We start from the raw sequence: 16834 nt of genomic DNA, 5'->3' as shown, positions 1-16834 counted from the left end.
GTACAAAATGGGGGGGCAGCCACAGGAAAACAGACTTTAAAAAACAACAACCCAAACAACCTCTTTTTTTTGCAGATTGGAAGCTTGGAAAACTACTACCACTTTCACCACAGCAAGACGTTTAAGCGCTCCACGCTGAGCAGCCGGGGGCCGCACAACTTCCTCCGCATGGACCCCAAGGTACGGGGCTGGGCACCCTGGTGTCCCCAGCTCCTGTGGGGTGGTGGGATGGGGGTCCTCACCTGTCCCTGGAGAAGGCTGTTGGCTTGATCTGGGTCAAGAGTGAGCTGAAGCATCTTGGGATGACATGTCACCCTTGAGCCACAGCCCTGCTCACACACGAGTGACTCATTGGGCACGGGCACGGAGAGCGGTGGTGAAAAATACGTAAAAGTGACTAAACACTAACATCTGCCTGAAAGCCGGCAGGAAGAAAAGGGGGAAAAGCTTTCCAGGACAGAAAGGCTGTTGCATGCTCAGGGTGTTGATCCAGTTGCCACAACACTTGCTGCCTCAATGGTTGCTATGTGTGAAATCCTTGGCAATAGCTCTGCATTGCTTCTTTCCTAGAGCAAGCATCCAAAGGGATTTTCAGTGCAGCTGAATTGACAAAAGTAATGGGGTGGGAGGGGAACAAGGCAAGGAGGGACCTGGGCAAGCTGGGTTTGGGGTGGTGGGGAAGGGTTGGGGCTCCCCTGTGGCTGTCCTCCTCCCCCAGCTCCCCCTGAGCACTGCGAGGTGTGACTTGTGCAGAGCAGGGGAAGGGTTAATGGTGGGAAGGTTTTTTTTGGGAGAGGGGCACATAAAAGCAGAAAAAGCCATTCTGGTGAATGTAGCCCAAGCTGCTGGTGCCTGCAGCGATGTCTGGCCATCCTCTGGCCATCCTCGGGGTGCTCAGACACCCTTGGGATGCTCCTTCCCAAGACATCTCCACACCCGGTCCCATCCACATCTCCCCAGACACTCACAGCAGCCCTGCCCTCCCCAGGCTTTCTGCAGAGATTTGCTGTTCAATATTTGGACAAGGTCTGTAGCACATTTTTGAGGAGGAGGCGTTCGTTGGTTCGAGTGGCTGCTTTGCCAGCGGGGGAAACCTCGGCGAGGGGAGCCTGGTGCCCTGGAAGTGTGCTGGGCTTTAATTAAAGCTGCTCGCCCTCAGGGGGTGCACAGGCATCCCAGCAAACAGCGAATTCTCTGCATTTGAAATACCCCCATTTAAATGAGTCTGGTTATAATGCAAACTAAATCAATTGGCTTTTAGTCATATTAACCTTTACCTTACCTTGCTCTGTGGGCTCCAAGCTGGAGCAATTAACTCCTGTTCTCTTAATCCTTCCTTATCAATTCAAAACCTGTTGGCATGCCTTGCCTCTCCCCCTCTCCCATGCACATTTACAAATCGTTTAAGTGCTGCATTCAGATGGCACCAGCTTAGCATGCATGCAGGAAAACATCACCTCGAGGCACGAGGACAGGAGCTGGAATAGGGAGGATGGAAACAAATCTCGCAGAAATCCTGAGGAACCAGCCAATCCGGTTGTTTGCAGATGTTGGGTGGTTCATGCCTTCTGGGGGCTATTGTTTCCAGCGCTGTTGTTTGTTTGCTGTGGGGTTCGGTGGAGCTGGGCAGGAGGACCACGCCAAGCTCTCTACTCCCAGGAAAAGTCTGGGGAAGGGGAGACTCCAGGACACACAGGGAAGCAGCCAGGGTCCTGATCCTTGTGTGACCACGCTGCTGCTGAGCTGCCCTGCTGCCCCAAGAGACCCCTGAGCAGCTGGCTGCTCCTGGTGGGGCTGGTATGAGCCAAGAGATGTGGCACGTGATGGAAAGGGAGCAAGGATGTGGCAAATCCAGTGATTTTGGGGATAGGTCATGGTGGTGAGAGCTGGGGAGGGACTGTGGGGTGCAGAGTGGGGTCACACCATGCTGTGCCACCCCTCTTGGGGCTCCACTTGCAGCTCTTACTGCCATAACTTCCCTTGCTCATTGGAATGCTCCTGTTGGTCCATGCAGTGCTTGAGCCTCCATCCTCACTGCTCCAGTCTCTTGATTCCCATCAGGGGATGCCACGGCCTTGGTCCCTGTGCCTCTGGCCATGCACCACAGCAAAATCAACCCCCTCGGAAATATTTGCTGTGCTTCATGGCAAATGTGTGCTGGAACCATCTTGATTATCCTGGACCTCCACTTTAACTCCTGCACAGCCACTGGGATCCCTGGAAGTGTTGAAGGCCAGGTTGGATGGAGCTTGAAGCAACCTGTCCTGGTGGAAGGTGTCCCTGCCCATGGCAGAAGATTTGGAGTGAGATGAGCTTTAAGGTCTCCCTCAACCCAAACCATTCTGTGATTCTGCAATAATTAGGGTTTGCAAGGGTAGAGCTGGGACCCTGGGCCTCAGGACTATAACAGTTTGGGCCATTTCTAGTACTAAAAAGCCTTTTCCCTCTTTATTTTACATTTTCAAGAAGCTTTTCCCCAGCCTGGATCATCAATGGAAGTTGATCTGAGTTTCATGAGCTGCAGGAGTTGTTGCAGGGATGCCCCAGACTCCTCCTGCTTGCCTATTTTCCCATGCCAGCCACACTGATTTATCAACTCTTCCTTGAAATCAATGTCCTTAAACTGCTGATTTGTCTGTGTCCACACACGATGGCTCCATTGACTCCTGGCTGGCAGCGCTGGGGTCGATCAGGAGCCTGCTTGAGATGAAGACATCCCTGTGAGGCAGCTCCTGGCAAAACCCCCCAAAATCCCACACCTTACCATCATTCCTGCATCCTGCAAAGCAGCAGGGAAAGGTGGTAGCTGTGGCTTGGGCAGCCAGACTCATGGAAATGCTGCCAGGGAGTGGTGCTTTAAGGAAAAAAGCCTGTTATTTGGGCCATAACCCCTATTTAATGTATTTTTATTTTTTTTTAGTTAGACCATGAAGTTATATTTTTGCTTCCAGTGTTTAAATCCATCACTGTGTAAGCAAAGTGGTGCACTCTCGGCAGCCAAGGCAGCGTGGAAAATCATTTTTCTATGAAATACATTTTTTTCCCCCTCTTTCAACAGTGTTTTTTTTCTTTATAATATATATGTGTTTAAAACCCAAGCTCTAGGCTGGAAGCTGTCGGGTTTCTGACATCCACCTCCATCTGAGGCACAAAGCAATAAACTGTGCAGGAACTCAGTTCAGCTGACAGTTTTACATAAATGAGCTCAACAAAAGTTGCACTTTGTATTTTTTATTCCTTTTGTTACAAAACCTTAGTCACAACAATAGAGACATCGCCATGAGTAGCTCCCAAAAGACCCAGAGCCATCAGGAAGAAAGTGTCCAGCAAGGAGGGATGTGCCACACAGCCCTCACAGCTCATTGGCCGGTGCCTCCTTTCTCCCCCAGCATGAACATCTGTAAAGATTTGGTCCATAAATTACTTTTATGACCTTTTTTCACTAAACTTGTGCTTCACCTCCATGCAGAAGGCAGGAAAGCCCTTTGTGTGGCAATAAAGGGTCTGGTTAATGTTTGATAGGGATGGGATGGGGCTGCTTCCAAAGCAGCACCTTAGGCAGCTCCCACCACAGCGCCGTGGGCAAACACCAGCATTTCCCAATCATGGCCTTTTCCAGATCATTTCCCGTTTGATCTCCCTGCGTGTCATGCCCCGCTGCAACGCAAACAAATGTCAGAGTGGTCAGCTCCAAGGCCACCTCACACGCAGCCACTGCCAAAAATACTTGTGTGGAGCTGGCCACGTCCCCTGAGATCTGTCACAGCCGTGTGTGGCCATCACATATTTTTGGGAAATGCGTGTTGTGCTTGGGTAAAGCCCACAGTTTTTGTATTTTATCAGGAGGAAGGAGCTCGAAGGATGAGGAGCCAGGTGGAACAGCCTCAGGGCTGAGCTGCTGCCTCCCAGTCAGCAGGAAGGATCAGCCCAAAATCTAAGCCAAGCACCTGAGTCTTGTCCAAAACTTTGGCTAAACACTGAAATATGTGGTGTGTCTCCAGCGGGGCTCCAGCGCGTGCTTCTGTGCTGCGCTGAGCGGGGGCTCAGGCACGCGCTCCCAGCCGCCGTTACTTGTGCTCCAGGGCTCCGCTGCTCCAGCAGGGGAATCTGCTCTGGCTTAGACAGCTCAACGAGCTGAGCTCACCCTGTCTGTCTGTCCATCCATCCCGTCTCCTTCCAAATGGAGCTGCTGTCTCCACGGCAGCTTTGCTAACGGAGATGGGGGTATGCCAGAGCATGGGGTTCAGGCTGAGGCCGGCACTGCTTCTGCATCCCACATCCCAGTTCGGTGGGCAATGCCAGGCTCAGTGCCCATGGGTGGTGCTGACCCAGGTCTCTGCTTGCAGGTGGACTGGCTGCAGCAGCAGGAGGTGAAGAGGAGGGTGAAGAGGCAGGCCCGAGGGGAGCCACATGCCCTGCCCTTCAACGACCCGGTGTGGCCCAACATGTGGTACCTGGTGGGTGTCTCCCTGTCACTGCTTTATGGGGGGTCATTTATTTCTAAGCAAATACATCATCAATCTTTGCTCAGCCCAGCCAGTAATGAAATAATAGCATCAAATGTGCTTGGCAGCAGGATTTAAAAATTGTGAATTAATACACCTGAGAGTCTGGTTTGAAGTGTTTCACCCTTGTTAGCAGCCCCTCTTCATGGTCTGCACAGCAAAGGCTTGGGAGCAGCACTGCTGTATTTTACCCATCCCAGAGCTGCAGCCATCTATTTGTAATATAATTTTTCTCCTGCCTGCTTCATCGATCTGTATTTGACAGGGAAATTCATTGAAAATTAAGGGCGGAAAGGAAGTGAGCACTTCAAAACCCAGGAGCCCATAGTACTTGAAATGGAAGAGGAAAAGAATAATGGGGAGATAGCATTGCCTGGATTAACTGCTGCAGGATGGGTTTGATCTGTGGAGTAAAGTTATAACAAATCTGCAAGTTATATGGCAGGGGGTGGGTTGTAAATATATTTTCTGGTTGATTAAATGGGCTCCCAGCCTGGCTGTTTGCTTAGATGGGCTGGGATGGGGTTGCAGCCCTTTTGCAGCTGTGCTTGTCCCCGCAGCACTGCGGTGATAAAAACAGTCGGTGCAGGTCAGAGATGAACATCCTGGCAGCCTGGCAGAGGGGCTACACGGGCAAGAACGTGGTGGTCACCATCCTGGATGACGGCATAGAGAGGAACCACCCCGACCTCCTGCAGAACTACGTGAGCTGGGGGATGGACGGGATGGACTGGGGCTGATCCTCACCATGAATTGATTCATGGAGAATTTCAGACTGTAAACACAGCTGAAGGCTGTGCATTGGCATATTTAGAGGAAAAGGTTTGGTTTTGGTTTTTTTTTTTTTTTTTAAAAAAAAAGCTTGAGATGTTTTTAAGAAGGAAATGAGGTTTTTAGATAAAGAGCATTGGGGGAACTCCCTTTGCAGCTGCCTGGGAAGCAGCCTCCTCCCTCTGCTTACCAGGGCAGAGCCAAAAACCTGCATGAATCCATTCAGCCCAGCTCAAACCCCACATGGCCAGAACGGGAGGGAGGGGGGTTCTGAACCCAGCAGGATTTGGGGTTCAGAGGAGCAGTTCCTGAGGTAGCAGGATATTTCCCCTGGGAAACACGCAGGACTGCAGCCTAAAACTATTTATTCTGAGCAAACAGACAGAAACTAAAAGGAAAATGCAATTTTCTGCTCTGCTTGCCTGCGCTGGCCATCACTGCAGCTACTGGCCACCACAAGCACCTAGTAAGTTGAATTTAATGGTGAATCTAATATTTTCAGGACCCTCTTGCAAGCTATGATGTTAATGGGAATGACCACGACCCCACTCCACGCTATGATGCCAGCAATGAGAACAAGTATGTGGTGATAATTGTAATGCAGCAAGGGGTCTGGGGGTGTTCCTGAGGCTGGGTGTCCCCTATGGGGCCTTCCAGGCCCCTTTCCTCACTCCCAGTGCTGAGGAGGAGTCTGTGTTAAGGACTTTGCACTAAGTCCTTGTATTTGATGCAAATTCAGCTGGTGCCAACCACACCAATTGCTAATGAATCCTCCAGCCACCCAATACAGCACCAGGGGGTTCCCTGCCCTGTCTGGAGATTGAACCATGTGAGTCAGGATAGGTGGCTGAGATGGCAAAGCCTGGATGCATTTTTTTGGGCTTCAGATAAAGTGGGATGGTTACAGGTGGAAAGGAAACAGGAATGCAAAGAGCAGCCTGCATAGAGGTGCAAGATGCAAAGAGGAAGTTGCATCAAGGTGCAAAATGCAAACAGCAAATTTGATTTAGGTGCAAAATGCAAACAGCAAATTGCTTTCAGCATTAGTTTCCTCCACCCGCTTGGTGTGGGTTTTGGGTAAGGGCAGTTTCTCGCTCCGCTCCAGCCTTGGGGCTGGTGTTGGGTGCTGTGTGGGGCGGCTGGGGGATGCTTGGCCATGGCCAGAGCTGATGGGGTTTGTCCTTGCAGGCACGGCACTCGCTGCGCGGGCGAGGTGGCGGCGGCGGCCAACAACTCCTACTGCATCGTGGGCATCGCCTACAACGCCCGCATCGGAGGTGAGGCTGCACCTGCACGGCTCCCCTGCCCCTCACCACCCCCTGAGGGACCACAGCCACCCTGGTCACACCAACAGGCTCCTGGGGGAGAGGTGGGATGCTGCTCCCCCATCTCCTCTGTGGCGCCTTGGCTGCAGGGAGCCCCAGGGGTGCTGGGGAAGAGGATGGGTGCTATGGCATGCAGGGGACTCTGGCTCCATGGATTTAGGGTGGAAACTTCCTGCCTGGGCTGCATCCTTGCTGTGAGGGTGCATGTGGATTGAGGATGTGGTGTTTTCACCCCAAAAGTCCACAACTGCTCTTGTGGGCTCTGTCCTTTGGGGTGGCTGTGTTTGCTGTGGTCAGTGGTGCTGGCTGAGGTTCAGAGCTGATGTCACTCGTTTGTGGGGTCAAGGGATGCTGAGGAGCTGCTCAGAGCAGAGGGCCTGGGGAGAGCCCCAAATATACCCTTAGGGGGAAAAAAACACCAAGAAGGTGGGGAGGTCAGAGATGCACGTACAGGGAATTTTCTGCACAGCCCCTCAAATAACGTGTGGAAAGCAAATGGAAATCCAATCACCAAATTGGATCCTAGTGTTAATCAGCATTGCTGAGTTCATTTGCATTAGCTGAGCTGGTTTGAGCTGGGGTAGTTCTGGCCAACACAGCCAACACTGGGGACATGAGGGTCTTAGCAGGGGTGAGAGTGTGGTGTCCCACCTTACATGGCTGGTGAAACAGTGTAGGGGACAAATCCCTAGGGATGAGTTCTTTCAGCCTTCAGACCCATCCCTGGCATGGTTGGAACAGGAGAGGGGCTTTTCCTGCAGCCCCTCCTACCACCCCAGTGCTGGGAGAAGTGACTGTCAGCAGCAGGGACCCAAGTGCCCAGTGGTGGATTTGGGGTTTAATTCCTTCTTTTGGCTTATTCATCCTGGCTGTGCAGGAAACAGATTTTGTTAGAGTTGTGTCTGCATGGGAGCAGTGTCCACAGGGATCTTGCTCTTGGCCAAGAACCTTCTGTGTTGTCTGTGCTGGGAAAATCTCCAGAGGGAAGAAATAACCCCAGGGAGGGTGAAGAGTGGACTGGTAGGGCTGTAAGGGCTATGGCACATCATCCCATCCCATCTCCTGTGCCCCCTACATGTGTGATGGCTTGTTGCTTCTTAGAGGCTTCTTGCCTCTAAAAACCCATCTCCAAGCACACTGCAAGCAGCAGCAGAGCAAGGCAAAGCTCATGGTGGGATTTATTGGATCCTGCAGGATCAGGCCATTCCCTTCATGCTCCTTTCTCTACAGCAGCTGTGGAGACGAGAGTTCCTTGTTGACTTTATGACGACCTCTGGGTCTCATTTTAATTTGCTCCCTTTAACGAGTGCCTTGCCTCAGGGGTGTGCTGGGGAGGTGTTGAGTGAGACAAGACACCTGGCAGAGGGCTGGGGGCCGGGGGCTTCCCACAATGTGAGCAGGCAAAGGGGAAAAATAGAGTCTGAGCCATATCAAGTTTGGGATCATGGAGGAAAATACGCTATAGCTGCAGCGAGAGTGATTTTAGATGGATTACACAAATAAAGCAGCGATTAATGAGCACTACTTGTTGGGGAAGCCTATTTGTCTCACTCGGAGAGCTCCCATCTAATTTTACTGGCTGCTCTTCAGTGCTCTTGCATTGCTTTTCATATGCCCTGGGCAAAACACATCACTGCTCAAGGAAAGGGCTCCTGCCATTCCTCCTCCTCTTCCCTCTCCTCCAACCCTTGCTTTGGAGGTCGGTGCTGCTCCCTGTGTGACACAAACCTCATTTATTTTGCAGCACCCACCCCTGCTCCCTCCTGCTCCCCATTATTTTACCAGAGAGCCCCTCATTGTGGGTGGCTGTCTCTGGGCAGACTTTCGGTTGGCTTTGGGTTGACTTTAGGCTGATTTTGGGCTTGTTGATGAGAACAGCCACGCACAGCAAGCACAAACCTCATCCCTCAGCTGGCTTTCCTTGCCGTGTGCAGCTCAGACACTGGGCTTGGCTCTTTGCCCCTTCTCCTTGTGTTTTCTTGTTGACAAAGAGGAATTTTTTGGGAACAGCTCTGCTCCCTGATTTTACATTTCTAAGCTTGGTTTTGGCTGGTTGAGGACAGCGTCAGAAGGAGATATTTGAGTTGACTGGTGTCCAGAGCACAGCTGCAGCTGGAATGACATCTGCCTGCATTTGTTTGCTTTAAGACAAAATACATGTGGAAGGGGAAATGCGTTTTCATAAACCAGACTCTCCCTGGCTGACAAAATACGATGCTGAAATTTTCAGCATTGCTTTTCCTGCAAGGGCTGTTTCTGGACAGCCTGCTGGGGTGCCTGGCATCCTCTACCTGCTGTATTGAGAGGAAATCCAGCAGGGAAAGGGTGATGGAGGGCAGAGGGGTTTGTGCTCTCATATTGCAGCAGTCAGAGGCTGGGGATATGCAGCAATCCCCCAGCCCATCCCATCCCAGCATGGCTGGTGGGCTCTGCTGTGAGCATCCTAGCTGTACCTGCTGGCATTCCCAGCTGAAAGTGAGAGTTATCCCAGATGGCATTGTTGTCCCACCTGTTGGGGTCCTGGTTCTGATTTTGGACATACAAACCACAACCTGGGTTTTTTCCTGGGGCTTTTCCCTCTCCAGGGAACTGCTGGCATCAGTTGGGCAGTGATGGGGTTTGTGAACAGTCATAGTCATCCTCAGTCGAGGGGAGAAACTTCATCCCACCAATGTGCCTGAAGATGGGGGAGGCATGAGTTCAGGAAACACCAAAATCTTCCAGGTGGAGAAATGTGCTGGCTAAGGAATCATAAGGGGAGAAAGGGGGATTTTGTCACTGGGGAGTGCAGTACCACTACCACCACCCATTCCCCACTGGAGGAGGGGAAGTGAATTTTAACACCCCCTTGTCCATCCCTTGCCATGAAGCCAGCAACACAGAGAAGTTTCCCCATAGATCCCCAGCCTCCTGCTGCCAGGCTTGTTGGCATGCGGGGCCACGGGCTGAAGCTATTCCAGGCGCGGTTTCCGCCGCCGTTAACAAAGCCCTTTGATTGCAATCCTCACGCTGTCATCCACGCCATGAAGCCCTAATGTCTGATGTTTTTGTGCTTTTAGGCATTCGTATGTTAGATGGAGATGTAACAGATGTTGTTGAAGCGAAGTCGCTTGGCATCAGACCCGATTACATTGACATTTACAGCGCGAGCTGGGGGCCAGATGATGATGGGAAGACAGTTGATGGACCTGGTCTATTGGCCAAACAGGCTTTTGAGCAAGGCATTAAAAAGGTGTGGATCCCACAGCGCCCAGACGCGCTCGCCCTCCTCCTCCTGTCCCGGGGTCTGGTGTGGGGATGGGCAGCTCGGCCCCCGAGGCGATGCCAGCACTAGGGCTGGGGGCGCCAATCATCTCTGATTTTTCCTGGTTGTCCCCTAAGAGCTCCGGTGGATTTGGCGGCCGAGGGTGGTGACGGCGGGAGGTGCCCGTGGTGGTGGGACCCCTCGGCACGGCCCCGGCAGAGCAGGGAGGCCCCAGGTTGTGCAAAGCTCTGCCGGGATGAGAAACCCAAAGCGGTTCTTGGGGGGGTAGCTTTGCACCCCAAAATGTCCCCCTGGATGCTGGTGTGGATGGAAACAGCAGTATCCCAATCCCCAGTATGTCCAACCATCTCCTCCATGCTCTTTGGATTCCTGGTATCCTTTCCCAGGGGCCTCTGTCACATTAAGCATTTCTCTGGTTTTCCCCCCAGAACAAGCGGCTGTGTCATGGCTGGGGTGGGACATGGGTGTTGCCACAGGGTCTGACAATGGATTGTTGTCCTTGTTTGGCCAACATCACATATGATTGACAGCTGTCAATCCTTGCTGGGGATGCCCTGGCCCCTTCCTGTGCCCCTTCCCTTTTTGGGTACTTTTAAAAAATGCCCAATATTGGCTAAAGCATTGGGAACAAGGCCTTTTGGCAGCTTGGTGGGCGCTGTGGGTAAGTGTCGCAGTGGCTCAGGGCTCCACAGTGGCTGTTCCCTGGGGGCTCCAGAGAATCTGGGGGTGGGATTCCATTGCCAGCAGCCCTGGGTCAGGCTGTGAAGCCCCCACTTCAACCTCTGCCACCACTCCTCCCTCTGCTGCCTCTTCCCGCAGCGTGCCGGGCGTTGGGGCGGCCTCTTATCTAAAAATAGGGTGGAGTGCTTTTCCCACTGTTTACTTGATTTCCTGCTGGGGCGGTGAGCCTGCCGAGGAATCCATTGAAGTGCCGGGCAGCTCACGCCGTGTAAATACGGGGAACAAGCTGCTTTTTAGACCTTATTTTTCCACGCAGGAGCAAACGGGCAGCAGCAGGGTACTCGCCTAGCACAGCCCCACTGTCTCAGGATGCTTGTTTTTGCCTCCCAGGGGACACCCCAGTCCCACCACTGCCACCCCGTGTTTGCAGCACCCACTATCCCACATGCACAACTCGTAATTGCCAACTCCATCTCCTTAAATAACAAGGAAAGCTGCAAGCAGATAGTAAACTGCCACCTTTAGCCCAAGCAAACAGCTGTAACCAAGTTATAAATCCTTAAAATTGAGTTTTTAATGGAAACATTAAAATAACCTTTATCTATTAGCGATAGGACTGCACTGGGGTAATTTATCATCTTGTTTCTTGTTCCTCCAGCCACACTTTATTAGTTCCCAAGCTAACGAGGGAATATTTATCCTGGTCATTCATGGAGTGCTGTTGGGCAAACACCCAGGCCCTGCAGAGCTGCGGAAGCAGGAGATGCTGTGCATCTCACAGCCAACCCATGAGCTGCTGGGGTGAGCTGGATCAGCCCCAGCTTGGCCAGGGAGGGATTCCCTGTTTTAAGTGATGCCCAGATTCAGGTTTTATAGCAGCCAGGAGCCCCTCACTGGCATTGCATTGTCTTAGAAGGATGGCAAATTAAGAAGCTGGAAGTTTGGGGTCTGCTTACAGAAATCTTGATAGTTCCTTGTTTGAGAGCAAAGGGAAAGAATGGATTTTTCCAATCTGAAGGAGCTGCAATTGTGGTGAGCTCTTACTCACCAGGAAATGCTGTCAGGTGTTAGCTGTGTGTGCATTGTTGTTGTGTCATTCATGTGCCTGTTCATGTCCTCAGGTGACTGTGCTGTCTCCAAACCCACTTTCCCCCAGTGCAGCCCTGCCTGGGCATCAGGGGATGTGGGTTTGGAGCAGGTCTGAGCCTTTCTTGGGTCCCATGGGTGCGACACTCGGGTGAGGGATGAAAGGGAGGTCTGGGCTTCCAGTTTCCTGATCCCAACCAAAGTCATTGCTCCATCTCCAGATGCTTGGCCAATTGTGTCAGGTTTTATTCCTCTGATTAGTGATTTGGGAAGGCTTGTGTTGCATGCAGTGGGACCCATCCTTGGAGGTGTTTTGACTTTGGTGTGGGTGAGCTGGACAGTTGCTGTCTGCGTCGAGTGTGTGGGCTGGGATGATGCCTCCTTGCAGATCCAGGAAACCCTGGAAAGTGGGATGGGAGATGCCAGCAGCAGGCTTGGTGGGCTGGCAAGCTGGGTCAAGCTCTCCGTGACGTGGAGCAGGGCAGTAATTCCCTTGGCAATTGCACTTTTTCTTGCAGAGCTCCAGACAGCTCTATTAATCTTTGCTAGGGAAATACCCACCCAGTTTTGCTGGGAGGCAGCCCAGATAATGAAAACTTTCATAAAGTAAGGAAAGAGCCTGACTTAGACTGTCTATCCAGAGGCAGGGTCAGCTCAGAAAACCTCTGCCCCAGGAGGGGGGCGAGACAGGTAATAAACCTTCCCGCTCCCCCCGGCGCCTAAAGCCCACAATAAATCCCGGTGAATTCCTCCAGAGCAAAGCTGCTTTATTATTATTATTATTATTGTTGTTATTATTATTTTTTGTGGAGGAAGCTGCCGCAGAGCAGTGGGAGGGAGGTAAACAGCAGATCTGCCCAGGCGAGCACTGAGATCTCTCCGTGGCAGGAGCAGCCGTGGGGAGGACGGGGCTGCTGCGCTGCTCCCGCGCCTGCCAAGCCCGGCAGCTCCATCCTCCCCGGAGAGCTCTGCCTCACGGGGCACGGAAGAGAACCAGCCACTTCATTTCCTGCCCCTAACCCTTTTGGCTCACCAAAAATCCTCCTTTTTAGGATGTTCACCTTGCTGTGAACCCCCGCAGGGCTGGGCTGTTCCTGGGTGTCCTGGCAGTGGTTGGATGGAGGAGTGAATGGGGCTCATTCCTGGGGTGTTGGCTTCTTTAGGGGCCCCTTGTTGGCATCACAGCTGCTGCTGCCAGGTGGGATTTTCCCCTGGCTCTAGGGAGGTCTGGGCAGCAGGCACATCCCTCCCACTCCCCAATTCCCAATGGGGTCACAGCTGTACCCTGTGGGGATGGCTCCATCAGAGGTTCCAGCCAAGTGACGGCAGGGAGAGAAAAGGGTGGGAGTTAACAAATAGAAGACAAGCAAAAGAAACTTTTAAGGATAGGCTGGGAGAAGGATTCTGGTGGTTTGAGTGGTTCATGAGTGGCTTTGTGGGCATGGGAGATTTGGGGTTTTGGGGTTCTCTGCCAATTCCTCCTGCAGGGCCATCCCTAAAAGCACCCATGCTGTGGTCCAGGGACTTTGAATACCCAAGATGTTTTGACCCATGGAAAATGCCAAAATCCTGTTTCTGGATTTTGAGGAGTCACTGCCTGTAAACTGGGACTGACTGAGCCGAGAGGCACATTGTGGGGACTGATACAGGGGGCTGAATGTTGGGCAGGGTGGGACCCATCCTTCCACCCTAACCAAACACCCAAAAACCAGACTTACCCCTCTTCCCCACGCTGACATCACCCCTCATCCTGGGCAAACACCTCCTCTAACCCCCCACGCTCTCTGTGCCCGCAGGGTCGCCGGGGACTGGGGTCCATTTTCGTGTGGGCGTCGGGGAACGGCGGCAGAGAGGGCGACTACTGCTCCTGTGACGGCTACACCAACAGCATCTACACCATCTCCATCAGCAGCACCACTGAGAATGGCTACAAGCCCTGGTACCTGGAGGAATGTGCCTCCACCCTCGCCACCACCTACAGCAGCGGCGCGTTTTATGAGCGGAAAATTGTGAGTTTTACCCCAACCCCCAGTGGGGCAGCATCCTGCAGTGGGTTTTGCTCTGCTTTTTGCTCAGGGATGTCATTATGTCCCTGGTAGATGGGTGAAAGGGTGGAGGTTTGCTGGGGCAGTGCCCGTGCTGGGAGCATTTTGGGGGCTGCAGCTCCTCTCTCTCAGGTGACCACGGATCTCCGGCACCGCTGCACCGACGGCCACACCGGCACCTCCGTGTCCGCCCCCATGGTCGCCGGCATCATCGCCTTGGCCTTGGAGGCAAAGTAAGTGTAACCTGGCCAGGAGAAATGTTCCCACATTTAGCACCTGCTGAGCAAAACCTGAAAGAAACAAGGTGGTTTTGTTTCCTGTACAGTGACCAAAATGACAGAGTTGTTTTAAATTGCTCCTTGCTGGCAGTGTTGTTGTTTGGAATCTAATCTTCCCACAGGTGTTTTATTGATCTAATTCTTCATGTGTTGCCATGTGTTGCAAAGTTTGGGGTGGATGACATCAGTCAAGCTTTTCAGTAGGTGCACTGAAACTGCTGACAGCTAGCTCCAACGGGAGTTTTATAAATACTTTCCAGGAAAAAAAAAGTCAGAAAACATCACAGATATTGGGAAATGTCGGCAGAAGTGATGGTTTTCAGCAAGTGTTGCATTTCTGCGGGAAAAAGACTGCTTTTTCATAATGTCAAAAACTCACAGAACTTAATTTTCAGTAACACACCCCTGGTTCAAACTAGCTGCTCTTTTCCTCTTGTCCCCATCCCAATCCCCTCCTGGTTCCATCATGGTCCTCCAGCCCAGGAAGAGCCCTTGGGCATCCCTGTGTTGCTTCATGGAGTGTCTTCTCATGAGCTTATTATTATTTTTATGGAGTGGAAATAAAATAAAGGCTGGGAATAAGAATAAGCCTCAGGGCAGCGCCGCACTCTCATCCAGGGATGGTGATTGTGGCTCCATTCCTCCTTGTCTGGTTTATATCCCAACACCCAGGTCGGGTGAGAGCATTTCCGGAGATGCAGTTTTCATTACAAATATATTAAAAGCTTTAGATGTAATTTTTGAATAGTTTAGCTGAGGCATAAACCGCAACATTAACTACCAGAGCTTGGTGCTCAGGCATTCCATTATGACAAGAGAGAATAAATTGAATTTCTTTCTTTAAATGTTGCTCGAGAGCAATATAAATCCCAGCTCGAGAAGCTGAACAACTGACTGTAAGTAAAGCGAGGAAAATTCTCCAGCAATATCCCTGAGCTGGGGTCATGAGGGGGCTCAGAAGCCCAGAGCACTCAATGTCCAGCACTCTGAACACACAAACCCCGCCTGGGGAGGTAGAGGCGATTTGGGTTTAATTTTTCTGTTTAATGAACAACCCAGGTTTTATTTCCAGCAATTTTTTGCTGTTATTTCTCTAAAGGGAAGGTTTGCTCAGCATTGTGTATCAGTGAGATGCTGAGCCCACTATCCTGCCTCAGCTTTTCTCCCTGTCTCCTTCAAAAAAATTGAGAAAACCTTCCTTATTTGCTTCATTTCTACCCTAGAGCCTGAGAGCTAAACAGCCTTATCCAGGAGTAAATCCTGCAATTCTCATGGGCATGTGGCATCCCTTCCTGGGGCACACCACTCTGCTCGGGCTCCGCAAGTGGTCATCATTTAAATCATAATTTCTTGCTTTTTTTTTTCAAGCAGGAAAGAGCAAAGGGGGTGGCTGGTGTGTTTTTGTTATTTTTTAACTCAGTGGGGTACCTGCTGCTGCTGCACCCCATGAGCCACGTGTCATTGCAGCCCCCTGCTCACCTGGAGGGATGTCCAGCACCTGCTGGTCAAAACCTCGCGGCCGGGGCACCTGCGAGCGCCCGACTGGAAAACCAACGGAGCAGGGCATAAAGGTGAGAGGCCGTGGGGATGGCAGGGCAAGAACAGCCAGCCAAGGGAAAAGAAAGCTCTCCTGAGCTTCACTTATGGGGACAGTTCACTGTGGGTGGCCACTATTGGGTTCATTCCTACCTTCAGGCTGCTAAGTGGAGGGAGGAAAGGGCAGTAATTCATGGGGTGAGATGCTTGGAACTCTTGCTTGGTGGAGATTTGGAAAACTTGTTTGCTGGAGACTATCTTGAGCTGCAGAGTTTCTTGCTACTTTCCTTGGGCTGCTCCCAGCAATGGGTTTTCCATGGTGTCTGTGTGGATTTGGGGTGTAACTTGGCCAGGGTGATGAGCTCCATATGCTGAAACACCTCATACCCCAGTGGGGTCAACTCCACACCTTCCCCACAGTTGGAGGATGCTCCACCATCACTGAGGAGGAGCTCCTGACCCCTGCTAGGCAGGCTGAGGGTTTCTGAGTCTTCTCTCTTTCCAGTTAGCCATCTATATGGCTTTGGGCTGGTGGATGCTGACGCTATTGTGGTGGAAGCCAAGAAGTGGAGGATGGTTCCTCCCCAGCACGTCTGCGTGGGAAGCCTGGACAGGGTGCCCAAGTGAGTGTTGTGGGGTCTGTGCATGGCTTGGTGAAGTGCAGGTCCCATTAGGGCTCTCCAGGGCCAGCTTTGATAGTGGGTGGGGTTTTTTTCTCTTTTGCAAGATTTTGCTTCCTAGATGAGTGATCAGCAGGGAATTTTTGAGGGTTGACAGTGAGAGACCAAACCCACCTTGCCTGCTGGGTGTGTCCTGTGTGAGCAGTGATGTGTTGGTCTCTCCATCCTTACACTGAACACTTTATCTTGATGGAAGACACCAAAAACCGGTGATTTGTTGCAAAAATTACCAAATTTCCGGTGTCTTAGTTCTCTTTGAGTTTGACTTCAGGCTCATTCCAGCTCAGGTTCACATCTCATCCTTGGTAGGTCAGTCCCTCCTAGGTGAAGAGTGGGATCAGGGATCTGACCAAGTGACTCCTCATTTACCAATGCCTGGCTGTACAGCAAGAGAGCTGTTAATCAGAAAAGTCTTTTAGAGACTTGCATATTCAAAACAGGAATGAGTGCAGAGCCAAGTGTGTTCATGAAGCTATTTATCTGATACAGACACTAATTACAGCCCAAAGTGGAGTGCTGCACTCATAATTATAATAAAGCAGCGCCCTTGCAGCCCATAAGGCATAGATCTTCGAAGCACTTCAAACTCGTCTGGTTACCATCCAGCAATTCAGCAAATTCCCCTGCTAGGACACTGGGAATTGCCGTGGCAGATAAGATAA

At 51.7% G+C, this 16834-nt stretch overlaps 1 protein-coding gene across 1 annotated transcript in view; it reads left to right on the top strand.

The window, feature by feature from the left end:
* The window catches only part of PCSK6 (proprotein convertase subtilisin/kexin type 6), a 32332-nt gene that overhangs the window by 5086 nt on the left and 10412 nt on the right, over nucleotides 1–16834 (top strand). Inside the window, exons 2-11 of the mRNA XM_058811021.1 lie at nucleotides 76–180; nucleotides 4347–4457; nucleotides 5066–5209; nucleotides 5779–5855; nucleotides 6465–6553; nucleotides 9661–9833; nucleotides 13430–13642; nucleotides 13811–13911; nucleotides 15424–15527; nucleotides 15998–16115. Of these exons, the coding sequence (XP_058667004.1) occupies nucleotides 169–180; nucleotides 4347–4457; nucleotides 5066–5209; nucleotides 5779–5855; nucleotides 6465–6553; nucleotides 9661–9833; nucleotides 13430–13642; nucleotides 13811–13911; nucleotides 15424–15527; nucleotides 15998–16115 (1142 nt within the window). The 5' untranslated portion in view covers nucleotides 76–168. The remainder of the gene's footprint in view (nucleotides 1–75; nucleotides 181–4346; nucleotides 4458–5065; nucleotides 5210–5778; nucleotides 5856–6464; nucleotides 6554–9660; nucleotides 9834–13429; nucleotides 13643–13810; nucleotides 13912–15423; nucleotides 15528–15997; nucleotides 16116–16834) is intronic.

Source organism: Ammospiza caudacuta, chromosome 10, assembly GCF_027887145.1.
Source record: "Ammospiza caudacuta isolate bAmmCau1 chromosome 10, bAmmCau1.pri, whole genome shotgun sequence".
NCBI lineage: Eukaryota > Metazoa > Chordata > Aves > Passeriformes > Passerellidae > Ammospiza > Ammospiza caudacuta.
The sequence above is the reverse complement of the archived record's forward strand: the minus strand, read 5'-3'. Positions and strand labels throughout refer to the sequence as shown.